The sequence below is a fragment of the Carettochelys insculpta genome, chromosome 8, assembly GCF_033958435.1.
Source record: "Carettochelys insculpta isolate YL-2023 chromosome 8, ASM3395843v1, whole genome shotgun sequence".
Taxonomy (NCBI): domain Eukaryota; kingdom Metazoa; phylum Chordata; order Testudines; family Carettochelyidae; genus Carettochelys; species Carettochelys insculpta.
In genome coordinates, this window is record NC_134144.1 from 40508096 (window position 1) to 40526145 (window position 18050).

The 18050-nt window shown below is 49.2% G+C and overlaps 1 protein-coding gene across 1 annotated transcript in view; it reads left to right on the plus strand.

The window, feature by feature from the left end:
- SLC38A11 (solute carrier family 38 member 11) overlaps positions 1-17796 on the plus strand; it is a 39302-nt gene extending 21506 nt beyond the window's left edge. Inside the window, exons 5-9 of the mRNA XM_075001740.1 lie at positions 1877-1947; positions 7425-7586; positions 8327-8439; positions 9149-9280; positions 17420-17796. Of these exons, the coding sequence (XP_074857841.1) occupies positions 1877-1947; positions 7425-7586; positions 8327-8439; positions 9149-9280; positions 17420-17668 (727 nt within the window). The 3' untranslated portion in view covers positions 17669-17796. The remainder of the gene's footprint in view (positions 1-1876; positions 1948-7424; positions 7587-8326; positions 8440-9148; positions 9281-17419) is intronic.
- Positions 17797-18050: the final 254 nt, after the last annotated feature.

Sequence of the window (18050 nt, forward strand, 5' to 3'; positions counted from 1 at the left end):
ATGCAAATGGCCATTTCGAAGTTTACTAATGAAGCGCTGAAATGCATATTCAGCGCTTCATTAGCATGTGGGCGGCAGCGGCGCTTCGAAATTGACGCGCCTTGCTGCCGCGCGGCGCATCCAGACGGGGCTCCTTTTCGAAAGGGCCCCGCCTACTTCGAAGTCCCCTTATTCCCATGAGCTCACGGGAATAAGGGGACTTCGAAGTAGGTGGCGTCCTTTCAAAAAGGAGCCCCGTCTGGACGCGCCGCGCGGCGGCAAGGCGCGTCAATTTCGAAGCGCCGCTGCCGCCCGCATGCTAATGAAGCGCTGAATATGCATTTCAGCGCTTCATTAGTAAACTTCGAAATGGCCATTTGCATGGCCATTTCGAAGTTTGGGGCACGTGTAGACGTAGCCATGGTGTCCAATATGTTCACCTCTCGCCACATGTTGTGAATGGGACTCTGCACTGTGGTGAATGGAGGAGTGCCTGGCACTTGGGGGAGGGGGAGGGGGAGGCATTTATGTAGATAATTAATTATTTACTTAATAATGTGGCAAATATGGAAAGGTGAAAACCACAAGTGTGGCAATCTTTGAATTCCTATTGGACACCGAAGGTTTAGACTATCAAGACTCACTATGTAGTAAAATGAGAAAATTATGCACGATTTAAAAAAATACATAACTCAAAGTAGTAACTGCAGCCCAGAAAGGTCAGACATGAATTCATGCAGTGGAAACTGTTCTGTTTGACCATTTAATTATTTCAGTACGTGTGCTTAGGACTTGCCCCATAGGGACTTATTTGGAACGTGAATTTAAGCTGCTGTGTTACCTTTGGTGTAACTCTCTGCACAGATCCTTCTGCCAGAATAAACGAGTGCATGTTATGTTTAGTTATGTTGCTCTGGAAGTAGTTTGAGCTAAACTGAAAGAGTGTCCACATGCAGAGTTATATCAGTGTCGTTACTGCAGTTTAACTATGTAAGTATTATTTGAAAGAGTCACATGCATAGACCTGCCTTTAGAATAAAATATATGTCCTTTTCAAAAAATCTGAGTAAGTTCATGGCAGAAGAGACGTGAGAAGCAAAATCTACCAACCTATGACAAGGATTCAGGGCTACAAGACTTCTCCTTTGTCCCAGCTGGCTGCTGCTTGGCTGTAGATATAACACACAACTTTGTGGAGGGGGGATTGATAGGGTACTTAGAGCCACATGATAAGAAATCCCTTGGCCCATTCTTTATCCTACCTTAAACTCCTCCACCTATCATATTCTTCTAGTTGTACTTCCTTAAATATGTTTCTTACCACAGTGCTCCAGAGATGTGCAAGACCCTCACTACCAGAGGGGATATCATTCCATGAAAAAAAGACTTATTTGGAATAGTATGGTTACACAAATATGAATGAGGGCAGAATTTGTCCCCTTGGATTAAATCCCTCAGAACAAAAATGGAGCTCTCATTGAAATCCTACATTTGCAGATCCAGAGTAAAAATTTGTCCCTTAATATTCAAAATAAAGATTTAAGGTATTAATTAGCTAATTTAACACCATATCAGGCTTTCCTGTCCTGAATGCCATTTCCAGATGTGCCATTTTCTTTGTATGTGGTAATCTTGTTTTCAAGTTCCAATACCAAAATTAGCTACTCATTATTTAGTACTGGCACACATCTTTGCAGTAAGAACCACTCTCAGAAATTATTTTTTTTTATAAATGCAAGGGGGGGAAAGAGATTTTGCATGATGGGTATTTTATTACCAAAGTATTATGATCTAACATGCAGAGGCACTCTTTTCAGAGGGGTCTGATTAGTCTAAATGTGTTATGTGTAGTATTTTAAAATAGAGGACATTCCGTTTAAACAAATTTCTGTTCTAGACCCAAAACAGAAAATGCCTGGATGTTTGCAAAGTCTAATGCAATACAGGCCATTGGGGTGATGTCCTTTGGTAAGTGCATGTGTGTCTGAACATTTCTTCTCAATCTGTAGTCAGCCCTAATGGTTGAAAGAACCTTGTCTGAATCTGCATGGCATGTGCATTTTTCTATTAAGTTTTTACTTTAGTGTTAAGCTAGTTTAGGTAAAATAAGAGCTGGCCTTAATCTTTCCCCGTTATCCAAAACTGAATTTTTATTCCAGTTTGGATAACTTTCTTCTCATATGCATAGTCCCCTCCCCACTCCAACTCCTTCTCCCCGGTTCTTCAAATACTTGCTCATATCAATTCATGTGTGCTTCATGCATTACTGTTGGAAAGTTTTACCTTAACTGCTACCCATCCAGTCAGCTGTGGAGCCCCTTGGAGTGGCACCAAGCCCTATATATGACCATGCTGACCTGACTACCTCAATTCCTTCTTACTGCTCGTGCAGGCTGTTGGAACTGTGGCCGAGTACTTGTTGCTATGCCATTTCCTCCTAGCTCTTGCGTAAATAGCTGTAAGTAGTTCTTTGGTACATTAAACCTTCAATTTTACGAAACCCGATTTAAAAGACTTTAGGAATGGATGTTCCTGAAGTCTGCTGAGGTCTGTAAAATCCTAAATTCTCCCCCCTGCCAAAAAAAAAAAACCAGTGTGTGTGTGTGTGGGCATCTTACTGCTGCTGTAGACTGCACTCCGTACATGCCCCACCCTTGGTGGGAGGAGCACATGGTGGTACTGGTGGCAGTGGCAGCTCCTGCAGGCCACAAGGTGGCCCCTCCAGCAGTGCGCAGCGGGGCGCCTCCAACTCTACACAGCAAGGCAGCTGCAGCCGCATGCGGTGAGGTGCCTTTAGCCATGTGCAGCAGGTGCTGCAAGCCACACGCAGTAAGGCAGCTCCAGATGTGCGGCAGGGCACCTCCAGCCAGACATGGAGGTGGGGGCCCCTCCATCACCGGCTTTGGTGAGGGGCAGGGTTTTTTTGTTTCTGTTTTTTGGGGGGTTGATTTTGCTTTTTTGGCATTTTGTGGGAGGGTGACTGGGGCTGGGAGAGCCTGTGGGGGCAGTAAACCCTCACATTTAGAACTTTCGAGAATAACAGACATTCCCCCATTAGCCTGTTAAACAGAGGGTTTACTGTGTAGCCGTTGTTTTACCAGTTAATTGGAGTTAGGCAGTCAGTGGGTGTGGAAGGTTCTCCTTTCTCCTCCTGCATTCTATCTGGGCGACTGGGGCGTGAAAAAGTTCCAGTGCTTCAAGCAGTGTAGCTTCTGCTTGAAGTCCATTTCAATGAGTGACCCCCCCATGATGTCTGTCTTCTTGTTTGGGGGAAGCGAATCTTACTGATAACTGCTGAATCTGTGGGGGCTTCAAGCCTCGAACTCATAAGGAGTGTGACTTTGGCTCTGTCAGCTCCTCTTGGGGTTGGCACTTCAGCCCCAGCACCAAGACTCTGCACTTGGCTCTTCAGTGTGCATCACTGTCTTCCACTCTGAAAAAGGACTCTTCCCCAAAGCCTCTGGTGTAGCACCACTCCCACTCTCTGGTGCGCATCTCCAAGATGTCCAAGTGACCGGCTCCATCAACCTTGATATCTTTGACACAGACGGCACCCAACAACTCTGGAGCTGTGACCCTGATGCCCCAGCGTCACATGCACTGAGCGCCATTCTGCTGGACTCACCAAGAGGAAAACTGGTGCTAGTTGGCCCTTCTTCAGTGGCTGACAAGTACCATATGGTTCAGGGACTTACTGAAATGATGCAATCCCCAGTTCAGACTGAGGTCTCTTCCCCTCATCTTATCCCAGGGGAAAGTCTGCACTCATGGCCATGCCTTTTCCAGCATGAGTGCCTAGCCACCTGGAGTCCTGGCACTGCATTGTGTCCTGATTCAGCCGTTTATGACACCATTGGTTTGACTCAAAGCACTGGTCGCACTTGCAGCATCAATCTCCATCCTGCTCTATGTCGGCTGCTCCCATTCAAGAGTCTCCGTGGTGGACGGCTCTGATTGCAGCTCTTTGATACTCTCTGCTGACTGCAGCAATGCTTGGGACCATGTCTCTCAAGGCCCGCACCTGTCTCAATGCTGTTCCAGTTCGGGCTCTCCTGCTCATCATCTCAGTCCCAGAATCCAATAGACCTGGCCCCGTCCAGTGACGGGTACAGATGCACTTCAGCACCACTCCTGCACAGTGAGCAGATCCGATTCTCTGCGCTGGTCTGGCTTGACATGCCAGGTTCCCTGCAGATCTAGCTTTCAGTACATATGCTTAGGGCTTGCCTCACCTTCTGCAGCATGCTAGACTTCACTTCATCTCAGTGCCAATCCCTGTCTTGACACTGATCCCCATTTCAGCAACACTTCTCATCTCAGCAGCATTCCTGCTCTTGACACTGGTCCCCATCTCATTGCCAGTCTCTGTCTCATCACAGGTCCAGCTCTGAAGGTCACTTCTCATTTCAGCACTGGTCTTGCTCCTCTTACTGGTCTCACTCACCTCGCTGGTCTTGCTAACCTTGTCGATCTCATCAACAGTCTCACTCCTGGCTCTGAGCCAACCGCTCTCCACCAGTGGCCCCAGCCAGACCAGCCCCACCATGGCCCTCCTGTTCAGCCTCATCTGCCTCCCTTCGGGGGGTGGGGAGGTGTCTCAGTCATATCTGACCGATCCATCCTGATGGACCCCCACCTACACAGGGACATGGGCCCTTTTCAGTGATTTCCATCCCAGTGGCAGTTCTGGATGCCTTGGGTGCACCAGCAGGTGCAGGGCATCATGCCTTCTGCTCACTCTCAGCATTTGGCCACACCTGTGACTCCCAAGTCTAAAATTTGCTGTCCTCCCCCAGACCCTCACCCTTCCACTCCTCTAAAGCAAGCTTCCCATATGTCACCTCCTGATCAGAGGGGGGGGGTAGAGCACAAATACTTTGTGCCAGTCAATGGGTTTGAATACCTGTACACCCATCCTCCCCTTTGCTTCTTGGTGGAGGATGAAGCTAATGAAATGGAGTGTCAGGGTCAAAAGGTTCCAGCCCCAAAATTTACGGATGCTAAGTGCCTGGACCTATTCAGGAGAAAGGTTTACACCATGGCCATCTACTATATCAGTCATTGGGACGGGGGATGTGCATGCTCTTCCCTGCTCTGTTCAGACGCTCTGCACCTGTGGGAACTTTGCATAGCCCACTCTATCCACCTGGAGGCATCGCATCTCCCTAGGGTCCAGAACCAGCTGGCAGATCACCTCAGTTGTCAGTTCCTTGCTCATCAGTTGTCGATTTGTGTGACTGTCCCCCACTTTGCTTTCCAAAAGCGAGTCTTTCCCTGGCTGGATCACTTCATGTCCCAGAGCAACCACAGGTATCCTCAGTTCTACTTTTTTTGGGTCCTCAGCCCCGGCTCTTTAGTAGATGCATCGCTCATACCATGGACCTCAGGGCTACTCTGCATCTCCCTCGCATTCCCTCTCATGCATAAGTTGCTCCTCTAGGTTTGCAGGGACTGCATGGAGGTTGTCCTGACAGCCCTGGCTTGGGCTTGTCAGCAGTGAGACCCCATGTTGATGGAGCTCTTTGTACTTTCACCCATTTGGCTTCCCCTGCTTCCAAACATCATTATACAGAACCACAGTTCTTTCCTCCACCTGGCCCTTTGTTCCCTTCACCTCATGCTGTGGTGGCTTCTCCTGCTGGTACTGTCAGCATTACCTCACACCTCTGTCCCACAGGTGCTGGACTATCTTGTTTCCTTGAAGCAATAAGCTTTTGCTGCTTCTTCCCTCAAAGTCCATCTGATGGCCATCTCGGAATTCCATCTGTGGGTGGGCAGATGTTCTGTTTGTAAACACCCCCGATGAGGCACTTTCTCCTGAACATGGACCATCTCCACCCACTGGTCCACCAGCTAGTTCTAGCGTAGAACCTTAACCAGGTGCTCATGTGTTCCCCCTGCAAACGTTTGGCCATCTGTTCCCTCCTTTGCCTTTCCTAGTAAGTGGCCTTCCTGGTCGCTATCACCTCTGCCAGAAGGGTGTATGAGCTCCAAGCCCTCATGTCGGAGCCTCTGTATGTGGTGTTCCATAAGGACAAGGTCCAACTCCACCCTCATCCAGCATTCTTACTGAAAGTGATCTCTGCCTTCCATACTAGCCAGGATATTTTTCTTCCTGCTTTGTATCCTGAACCTCACAGCTGCTCACAGGAGCAGCAACTGCACTCTCTTGATGTGAGGTGGGCGCTTGCCTTCTACATTGAATGGATCAAGCCCTTCTGCAAGATCTCTCAGCTTTTTGTGGCTGTTGCTGATCGAATGAAGGGGCTTCTGGTTTCATTGCAGTGCCTCTCATCCTGGAACACATCCTGTATACAAACATAACCTCGCTAAGGTTACCTCTTCAGCTACCTTCCTGGCTCATGGGCCTCTCCAGGAAATCTGTCAAGCTGTGACACACTTTTATGTCTCACTAGGCTATTGTGCATCAATCTTGACAAGAGGCAGCTTTCGGGGCCACTGCCCTTGAATCATCCACACATTGACTCTGACCCCTCCACCTGGCTTTGGCTTGTGAATCACCTAACTTTAATTACATATCAGCAAGCACTCAAAGAAGAAAAATGGTTACTCACCATTGTAACTGTTGTGCTTCAAGATGTGTTGCTCATATTATTCAAAACCCACTCTCCTTCCCCACGGTCACAGTAACCGGCAACAAGGAACTGAGGGGCGGTTGGAGCCATAGGATCATGTATAGAGCTCCACACCAGCATCACTTCAGGGGGTTCCATGGCTGACCTGATGGGTAGCAACTAAGATGAAACTTTGAACAGTCACACGTATGGCGAGTGCACACCTAACTTGAATAGATAGGAGCAACACATCTGGAAGAACAACAGTTAAAATGGTAACTTTTTTTTTTTTGGATATCCACCTGTAAGCTCTATTGTGCTGCTGTTTTGAGGTTTTCCTGTTGCTTTTTACTATGCAACATGCCTATCATGGGAATTCCCAGAGTGGGAGATGTCACATTCTCTGGAGTTTTTCCAACTGTACGTTCTGGGGCACAGGTAGCAGAGGAGCCCCAGACCACATCAAATGGTAGTGTTGTCACCAGAAATCTCAGCAATTGTTGCAGGTCGTAGTGAAAACTTAGGTGGGGCACCAGCTGTAAGTCCTGGTAATTGAAATGGAAGTGTGAGCAGGAATCTGTGTCCGAGGTTGGCGGGGGAGAACTAGCTGGCTGTGTAGGGGGTCAGAAGTTAGAAGCCAGAATCATATAGGCTGAGTGAAAAGTGGAGTCCCAAGTAGAATGAAATAAACATCCAAAATATGAAGCCATTTAATGTTTGCTGCTTACTGCACCCTTCATTTCTCTTTCTGATAATACACTGATGTAATCTGTGCTATATTTCCACCTTCCAGGAGTCCACAAGTTTAGCATGGTACAATTTTTTTATTTTTCATGAAATTTATGTTTTTAATTGCCATGTGTGTTTCAGCATTCGTTTGCCATCATAACAGCTTTTTAATCTATGGCTCTTTGGAAGAACCCACTCTGAGTAACTGGTCTCGCATCACTCACGTGTCTGTCTCACTCGCTCTGTTTATCAGTGTGATGTTTGCTGCATGTGGATATGTGACATTTACTGGCTACACTGAAGGTAAGATGCTCTACACATTCAGCCTGAACTAGATCCCATGGTCATCTCTCCCCTGGTCCTTTGCTATAATCAGGTGAAGTGTTCACTGGAATTGTATAGCAGTATTGTAGTAAGCTGATGTGAAAGGAACTACCAATTAATGATCCATATGTTTACAAAGGGCTTTGAAGGTTTGAAATTCCACAGTGTAGGGTTGCAGCTGTGATTAGATCCTGTAATACGATACAAAGGAAATTCAGGTCTCTATCTGTACCCATCTAGTCTTCCTTGTGTGATTGTTCTTGTCCTAAGAATAACAAAAAGGAAATCTGTGTTTTTTAACCAAACATTTTTCTTTCTAAAACTGTGTCACACACTGATTTGAAAGAAAACACCAGAAACACCATTACAAAGATATCTCAAAAAGAAAGCTGCACGGAATAGGAAGACAATAGGCTTAACCCTGTTGTATGTATGATACATAAATAAATACTCACATGGAAATGATCTTGAAAACCTAAGAAAGAATAGAAAATGCTATTACTGTCAGGGTCATGAAAGTTAAATTTGAATGTCACTTATGATCAGATAATCCTCATTTTCTGACTTGTATCTCGACAAGTGGGTTAGAAAATCTAAAGTATTTGTATGCAGTTATTCTGGTGATTTAGCTCTACATTTATGCCAATAGAAATATTAGCCAATAATTAGCCACAGTTGTCCTTAATTTGAAAATAATTTCATTTTTCACTCTTCTCTAGGAGATATATTTGAAAATTATTGCAGAGATGATGATCTTGCTACATTTGGAAGGTTTTGCTATGGAGTCACTATAATCCTGACTTTCCCCATTGAATGTTTTGTGACTAGAGAAGTAAGGCATTTATCTCTTTTTCCATGGTATTTTTAATCATATGATTAAACTGTAAAGTATATGGTGAGATCTGTTCTAATTGCAATTTCTGGTTAATTTTATCTAAGTATCAATATATAAAGGAGTAGTGTATGCTAGCTATAGCATTTAGTAGGCTATTTCTTATGTTTTATAAGGTTAATATTGTTTGATTTAATAGTGCTGCTTAAATTCTCAGTATGGTGTAACGGAACTGGCACATTGTGAACTCCGGAATGGTGACTCATACAGTATAGTAGGCAAGAAGTTGTTGCAAGTAAGTGGGGGAGGGGATTTTATTATGAAGTAGAGGGGAAAGTCCTGGGCTGTTTGACTGTATAACCATTCCATTAATAGAAAATCTGTAGGAAATATTTTCTTTTAATAAATGACTTCTTGGTGCAGGTTTTTATCATGTTTCTTAGGTGAGTGAGAAGAGCATGACTATGTCCTGAAGATAAAGCAGAGTCAAATGTTGGAGTTTGTTGTGTAATTTTCATATGGAATGATTTCTGAGAAAGTTGGGATACATCTCACTGAAGTCAAGAACCTGAGATGGTTGAGAGCCATAATATTCTCACCTGCTCCTTTCATTTGCTCTATAAAACATAGCATATAGAATTTGAAAGATGCTGATTGTTAAATTAAAAAAAGGGCCAAAGCAAAGTAACAAACTCTGTTTTCATTCCAGGTAATTGCCAATATGTTTTTCAGTGGGACCCTTACTACCATTTTCCATACTGTTGTCACAGTAGTTGTTGTTGCTGTAGCAACAAGCATATCTTTGGTGTATGATTGCCTCGGAATAGTTTTAGAGCTGAATGTAAGTGCATGTAAGGCCTCTTTATTTACTAAATCACTCTTTAGTATAAATGGAATTCCAAAAAAAACCTACAGTATTCTTTTAAATGTAACATAGGTGGCATGGGATGAGCAGCCCTGAAGAACTGGCTGGGGAAGCTAACTCTGCTCCTGCCAAAGGCCCCATCCCTCTGCCCCCCCCAACCTTGTCCAGGGGCCTCACAATTCTGTCTGGATCAATCCTGAAGACAGTTGCTAACCTTTTTCTTGTCTTTCATACTCAAAGAACACAAAGGCTACGTCTACACTAGCCAAAACCTTCGAAGTGGCCATGCAAATGGCCATTTCGAAGTTTACTAATGAAGCTCTAAAATACATATTCAGTGCCTCGTTAGAATGTGGGCAGCCACGGCACTTCGAAATTGACTCAGCTTGTCCAGACGGGGCTCCTTTTCAAAAGCACCCCAGCTACTTCAGTCTCCTTATTCCCATCTGCTCCTAGGAATAAGGGGACTTAGAAGTAGCTGGGGTCCTTTCGAAAAGGAGCCCAGTTTGGAAGAGCCGCGCGGCAGCGAGCCACATCAATTTCGAAGTGCCGTGGCCGCCTGCACTCTAATGAGGCGCTGAATATGTATTTCAGCGCTTCATTAGTAAACTTCAGAATGACCATTTGCATGGCCACTTCGAAGTTTTTGGCTAGTGTAGACACAGCCGAAATGTTAAAGACTGTATACCAGAGTAGCTAGCCTCCTAAGTGAAACTAGCCACAGATGGCTGAAAGCAGGAGCAGCATCAGGAGTTACATGCTGACTCTAAACCACAGCAACAGGCCACAGAGGCCGCATCTACACGTGCACGCTACTTCGAAGTAGCAGCACCAACTTCGAAATAGCGCCCGTCACGGCTACACGTGTTGGGCGCTATTTCAAAGTTGAAATTGACATTAGGCGGCGAGACGTCGAAGTCGCTAACCCCATGAGGGGATGGGAATAGCGCCCTACTTCGAAGTTGAACGTCGAAGTAGGGCACGTGTAGACGATCTGCGTCCCGCAACATCGAAATAGTGGGGTCCACCATGGCGGCCATCAGCTGAGGGGTTGAGAGACGCTCTCTCCAGCCCCTGCGGGGCTCTATGGTCACCGTGTGCAGCAGCCCTTAGCCCAGGGCTTCTGGCTGCTGCTGCTGCAGCTGGGGATCCATGCTGCATGCACAGGGTCTGCAACCAGTTGTCGGCTCTGTGGATCTTGTGTTGTTTAGTGCAACTGTGTCTGGGAGGGGCCCTTTAAGGGAGCGGCTTGCTGTTGAGTCCGCCCTGTGACCCTGTCTGCAGCTGTTCCTGGCACCCTTATTTCGATGTGTGCTACTTTGGTGTGTTGACGTTCCCTCACAGCGCCTATTTCGATGTGGTGCTGCCCAACGTCGAAGTTGAACGTCGACGTTGCCAGCCCTGGAGGACGTGTAGATGTACATCGAAATAAGCTATTTCGATGTAGCGTGCACGTGTAGACGTAGCCAGAGTGTGGACAGACGGAAGAGCAGTGGAGGGACTTAACTGCTAGTGTATCCTTATCAGACAGCTGGATTAGAGGAATGTTAAAAGAAGAATACTTCCAGCAGAAAGGCTGTGGGAGTTCCCGCTAGGAGGGAGGGCAGTTGTGCCCAAGAAGGGGAGGGATGGCTGTTTTGGCAAGATGACTGACAGAGTGTGAGTGTGCTGAAAGATGCCAGAAGAGGGTACATGGCCAGGCCAGGTGTGCCCTTTGCTGTTTCCTCCAGTGCTGCTTGTTTGGCATCTTTTGGCAACTCTCATTCCAGCTGTTTAAGTTTTGTGTATGAAATTGGTAAATGTGTATAACTAATTAAACAGAATTTCCTTATACTGTACATTTTCTTTAATGTTACAGAAAGACTTATCCCTGTATAATTAATATGATAAAGTATTATTTTATTAGACTAAATTAATATATTAATGAGGCAGTGTCACAGAATGTCACTTTCACTCTCTTGCCAAGATTAGTAAATGGGTATGATTTTTATTTGTATGACCTTCCTATTTTGTAATAATCTTCCATATAACTAAGCCTTCCATAAACATAGTATTGTCCATTGGAGCTCCAGCAGTTAGTCATTATTCGAGTCCTTGCCAGGTTGTTTCCATTAGAAGAAGCTGAAGAGATGAATTTGGTATTTTGTTTATGAAGTCTTGTCCATTTACAAAAATGTACACAAAGTCCTGATTCGCAGAACATAGTACAAACAAACATGAGGCTGTTCCTTTGTTCAGAAAATCCAGTGTGTCTTCTCACCAAGTGTTATGCCTAAAAGAATTTGTCTCTTGGCTTCCTCCCAAGCACTATGATCACCACTGCTTCTCTTGCTGTCTGCTCACTTTCTCCCTGTTTTTTTTAATCCCTACACAGATACAGCTGCCAATAAATCAATTCTCTGTATTGCATTAAACCTCTAGGAAAACCTCTGGGGCCATATGGCTTAGCTTCCAGGCCTTACTATAGTTGTCCATGACTGAGGCATTGCTTCTGTTGTTTTGCCTATCACTAAGCAAAAGGGCCATTTAACTGCTCTGTCATGTAGCCTGAACGAAGGGTGCATAGTACTAGTACATCCATCAGTTTCTACTAGGTCTGTGACTGATGACTGCCAGTAACACTTCCCAGTATGACAATATAAGTAGCAAGAAAATACAGATGAATGAAACAAAGACACACTGATGTATGGATTACTACATCCCCATACTCTCTCTAATGAACACATTTATGGATACTCTTATTTGTAATTAACACACACTACCCATTAAGAGGATTGAAAGTTCCAAAATCATGCACAACAATTCAGAATTCTCTGATGGCAAATGATGTGTAGCTGCATCAATATTCACACCTGGGTCTTTCTTAAGAAAATGCTTAAGTACATGCTTAAACCCATTCCTGTCCAGGATAGCACTTAAGCACATGCTGGACTTGTAGTTAGTTCCCTTAAATGTTCAGCACATGAGTAAAGCTACGTCTACACATGAAGCCTACTTCGAAGTAGCCTATTTCGATGTGGGCTATTTCGATGAATAACATCTACATGTCCTCCACGGCTGGCAACGTCGATGTTCAACATCGACGTTGCGCAGCACCACATCGAAATAGGGATGCCAGGCACAGCTGCAGACAGGGTCACAGGGCGGACTAGCGTTTCCGGGGCAACAGCTAGCCGCTCCCTTAAAGGGCCCCTCCCAGACACACTCAGTCTGCACAGCACGCGGTCTGAAGAGCCATAGGCACGCAGACCTCAGGCGACGCAATCATGGACCCCCAGCAGCAGCAGCAGCAACCAGAGGTCCACCCAACCCTCCCGGCAGGAGCAGGGCTTGCCCTGATCCATGCCATGCGGGAGGCAGCTGAGCACCTCCTTGCTACACCGGAGGAGGAGCAGCCTGCAGGGGAGCAGGACTCAACCCCCAACCGTGCAGCACCCCGACCCCCCCTTCCGCCTCACACGCCGCCGCCTGTGGAGCTACCTCACCAGCACCGACTGGTGGGAGCGGCTGGTGCTTGAGGAGTGGGATGATGACTGCTGGCTCAGGAACTTTACGACGAGCCGGCAGACATTTATGGAGCTGTGCCAGTGGCTCACCCCCACACTCAGGCACCAGGACACTGCCATGCGGCATGCCCTCCCAGTGGAGAAGCGGGTCGGCATCACTGTCTGGAAGCTGGCCACTCCAGACAGCTACCAATCCGTGGGCCAGCAGTTTGGCGTCGGCAAGGCCACCGTGGGGGCTGTCCTCATGGAGGTAAGAGGACCCACGGGGGGGGTCGGGCAGGGTGGCCTGGGCAGGGCAGGGCAGGGGAGGGGAGGGGAGGGGAGGGCAGGGCCATGCACACCCTGCTCACCCCTCATTGGTGCTCTCCCATGTGCTTCCCCTGCAGGTCGTGCGCGCCATGAACGCCATGCTCCTCCACAGGCTCGTGAGGCTGGGGGACCCAGATGCCACCATCGTGGGCTTTGCCACGCTGGGCTTCCCCAATTGCTTCGGGGCTCTGGATGGGACTCACATCCCCATCCGCGCCCCGCAACACAGTGGAGGACGCTACGTAAACCGCGAGGGCTACCACTGAGTGGTCCTCCAGGCCTTGGTGGACAGCCGGGGCCGTTTCCAGGACGTTTATGTGGGCTGGCCTGGCAGCACCCACGATGCCCGGGTTTTCCAGAACTCGGGCCTGTGCCGTCGGCTGGAGGCGGGGACCCACATCCCCCAGCGGGAGATCCCTGTTGGGGACACCACCATGTCCCTCTGCGTCATCGCAGATGCGGCATACCCCCTCTGGCCCTGGCTCATGCACCCGTACACGGGCCATCTCTCTGCCAGCCAGGAGCGCTTCAACGAGCGCCTGAACCATGCGCGGCAGGTGGTGGAGCGCTCATTTGGCCGCCTCAAAGGGCGCTGGAGATGTCTCCTGACCCGCTTGGAAGCGGGCCCCAACAACATCCCCCAGATTGTGGGTGCCTGCTGCGCCCTACACAATGTGGTGGAGAGCAAGGGGGAGGCCTTTTTTCAGGGCTGGGCTGTGGAGGCCGGCAGGGCCGATGTCCAGCCACCCGCTGCTCCCAGTCGCCAGGTGGACCCCGAAGGGACCCGGGTCTGGGAGGCCCTGCAGGCCCACTTCGATGAGGCCGCGGGGTGAACTCTGCCAGGCCCCCCACTGTCCCCCCTCTTCCTCCACAACTCTCCCTGCCCTTACACCCACACCACAGAGCAACCAACAGCACACCCCCCCACACTTTTCCTGGACAAATAAAAGCACACACTTGTTGGTGAAATGAAACTGGTTTTCTTTGAACTGTTTTTTTAACTAATAACAACAAACTATATACAAGACCTTCTAACTAAACTATTATATAAGTGAATAATGAAAAAGTTTGCATATATTATATGTACAAAGAACAGAAAACCAGGGATTACAAGGAAAGGGAGAACTATTTACATGGGGGGGGACGGGGCAAATGGGGGGCACAAATAAATAAGTCCCAAAACTATATACAAGGGGGGGGCACGTCCTGGGCCCCACGTCCCTATAGTCAGGCACTGGGGGTGGGCGGCCGGGAGCCCCGCCTCGGCCGCAGCCCTGTCCGGGGCTGGCTGGGGGCCGCGTGGACCGGAAGATACGTCCGGCAAGTCTCAGCTGGCCCCAGGTGTCCCTCAGCGGTCTGGCCCTCGGTGGTGAGTGGCGGGGCGATGGCGGATGGCACGGCGACGAGCGGAGCAGCGGGTGGCGCGGCGAGTAGAGCACTCAGGGCGGGCGCAGCGGCAGCCGGCGCGGCATGGGGGGCCAGGTAGTCCACGAGGCGGTTGAAGGTCTCCATGTAGGCTCCCCATGCCTCTTGGCGTCAGGCCAGCGCCCGCTCCTGGAAGTGGAGGCGGCGTTGCTCCACCCGCAGACGCTGCTCCGCGACCTCCAGCTGCCGACGATGGATGGCCAGCAGCTGGGGGTCCATCGCCGGCGTGTGGTGTTGCTGGGTCCACCGTCTTGCCCACCGTGGGGCTAGTCGGTCCTCCGCCAACGGGCTTGCCTGGAGCGATGGCCCCGGAGGGGTTTCCGGGACCACTGAAGCCTCACCGGCGCTCTCCGGTCCTTCCGATGGTGCAGCTGCGGAACACAGGAGGGGGGGAAGAAGAGTGGAGACAGGCGTTAGTGTGGGCCCCGAGCCATGGCCCTTGTCCTCCCACCCCTGTGCTGCAAGTTCCCCATCCCCGTCCCTGGGAGATGCTGCTGTGATGGGGTTCACGGGTCCCCCTGCACTGCACCCCGTCCCCTGGCAGGAGTGACTCTCACTTCACTCAGCAGGGTCTGACAGGAGAGGTTTCTTAGGCCACAGATGCCCAGTTTCTCCCAGGAGTGACAGTACAGCAGTCAGAGACAGTCCTTTCAACCCGTCCTGGGGAGAAGACCCCAAGGGGTGCCCCTCTGGGGTGTAGCTTTCCCCCCCCTCAGGCTGGCTGCCTTCCAGCTCTCCCTTCCCCAGCCTCTACCTGCGGGGCCCCCCCCCCAGTTCAAAGCCAGCTCGGCTCCTCCCTCCTCTTTGTTCAGGGCAGAGGTGTCACCTGCCAGTTGTAGCCCCAGGATCATCCTTTGCCCCTGGGAGCTATTCAGCTTGTTGCTCTTATCTAGCCTGAGTCTCACATTTGCACTCCCCCCACTCCATCACATGCTGCTGCGGGGCGTCTCACCCCCTCCTCCTGGGGGACCCTAGAGGTTCCGCTCCCCCCTGCCCCGGGGATGGGGCATGGCACTGTTGTGCTGGGGGTGGGGGCAGGGGCTGATGCACTCCTGTGAGGGACATGGCACTGCTGTCCTTGGGGCCATGGCCACATATCTATTACCCCCGCCCCTCAACCCTGGGGGTGTACACCGGGGGGGGTACATACCTGTAGGTCCACTCCCACGGTCCGGGGACACCCGGGGGGCGGACGCCCAGCTGCTGCTCCAGGATGGGAGGAGGATGTGCAGCCCCGTCTCAGCAGAGGAGGAGTCCCCCTTCTCCTCCTCCTCCTCCTCCTTCTCCTCCTCCTGCTGCGATGCCCCGGGGGGGCCCCCGGGGTGCGGGGCTTACCTCCGGGGTGGACTCCGGCTCCAGGGCCTGCTGGGGCTCGTCAGCCGAGGTGTCGAGTGGCCGGAGGGGAGGAGGTGTGCCGGGGTCCCAGGATGTCCCTGAGCTCCCTGTAAAAGGGGCAAGTGACGGGGGCGGCCCCAGATCGGCCGGACGCATCCCGGGCCCGGGCATAACCCTGCCACAGCTCTTTGACTTTACTCCGGACATGGTCCGGAGTGCGGGCAGGGTGACCCCGGGCGGCCAGGCCCTTGGCCAGCCGAGCGAATGCATCCACGTTCCGCCTCTTGCTACCCATTACCTGGAGCACCTCCTCCTCGCTCCAGAGCCCCAGCAGGTCCCGAACTTCGGCCTGCGTCCAGGAGGGGCCCCGCTGCCACTTGCCGGCCTGGCTGCCGGCCTGGCTGCCCTGGCTCCCCTTGGGGGGGTCCCCTGGGGGGGCTGCCGGGCAGCCATCGGTGCGCTGGGGGGTTCTTGGAGCTGCTGAAGAGCGTGCAGGCTGGCCGCGTGTTATTGCTGCTGCCTGCATGCTCTCTCAGCTTCCTGCACAGAAAGGGAGGGGGCGGGGACCTTTAAGAGGCCGCTCCACGCAGCCACCATTGAGCTGAGGGGCTGTAGAGAGCGTCTCTCAACCCCTCAGCTGATGGCCGCCATGGAGGACCCCGCAATTTCGATGTTGCGGTACACGCAACGACTACACGGTCCCTACTTCGACGTTGAACATCGAAGTAGGGCGGTATTCCTATCCCCTCATGGGGTTAGCGGCTTCGCTGTCTCGCCGCCTAACATCGATGTTAACATTGAAATAGCGCCCTACATGTGTAGCCGTGACGGGCGCTATTTCAAAGTTAGTGCCGCTACTTCGAAGTAGCGTGCACGTGTAGACACGGCTTAAGAGTTGAACAGAATGCTTTCCTGACTCTGGGTCTGCGTTTGGAGGCACTGCTCAACAACACTCTTCTGTGTAGCTTCTAGCAGCATGTTATACTGTTGTCCTGATATTTATCATGCACAGGAAGCGTTTCTTTGTTTTGTTGAAAAAAGTTACAAACCAAATAGGTATTTTATTGTAGTGCATGAAAGAACTTTAAGGATTAATGAATAATAGTGCACCTTTATATTTCTTCTAAAACTGTAGCAGGAAACATTCCAAAATATTTTACATGATAAAATATTTCAACGCTATTCAAAATATGGGACTTACTGTATTTTTGGAGCTGAACATTCTCATGTAATTTTGGCTTAATAAAAGACAAGTTCACATAGGGTAAAATTGCACCTTGTTACAGTAAAATGAGTACATTATAATTGTGTCCTTCATCCTGAGATATTTCAAATTATAGTCCAGACTCCTGTGCAATCTATTTGGGTTTTGATGATTGAAAACACACAGAAGAAAAGCCATTATTGTTTCATTTCACAGAAAAGTTTCACAGATGTAATTGCAACTGTTTAACCACAGACTAGTTACAAGTGTTTGTTTTGTGTTGGAGATGTGACTATATGCACTTATGGAGGTTTTTGTTTTGTTTCCTACTTCCAGGGGATCATCAATGCTACGCCACTTGTTTTTATCATCCCAACAGCATGTTATCTGAAGCTGTCTGAAGAGCAATGGAACCATTCAGATAACCTTGTATCCTGCCTAATTCTTATTGTTGGTGTGCTAGTGATGACAGTTGGATTTATTATGACTATCTTGCAGCCCCAAGAATGTAGCCATGGAAGAGAAATGTTCTATTGTTTACCTAATAATGCCTCTCTTTACAACAGTACGCTTCCACCTTTTTAGCAAACTTGCCAACCCTGAATCTAATGGGCCTGTCAGTCAATCCAACCCTAACTTAAATGTGTTTATGATAGAGTTCTGTTATGTTTTCATATTTAATGAGAATATTAAACTGTGCAGCTGTATTTGTGTACGAGACAAGATTGTGGATAAGAAAGTAAGAATACCTAAAATGTAAAATTACCTATGGTAATACCAGTCTGATGGTATCAAATTTGCATATGAATTGCAGCTCAGCAGTTTAACCCTGCAGCCTGTTTTTGAAGTTATTTTGCTTGAGGATGGCAACTTTCAAGTGTGTAACTGTGTCCCTTCAGAGGTTAAAATGTTCTCCCACAGTTTTTTGTATGTTACCATTCCTGATGTCTGTCCTGTGCCCATTTAT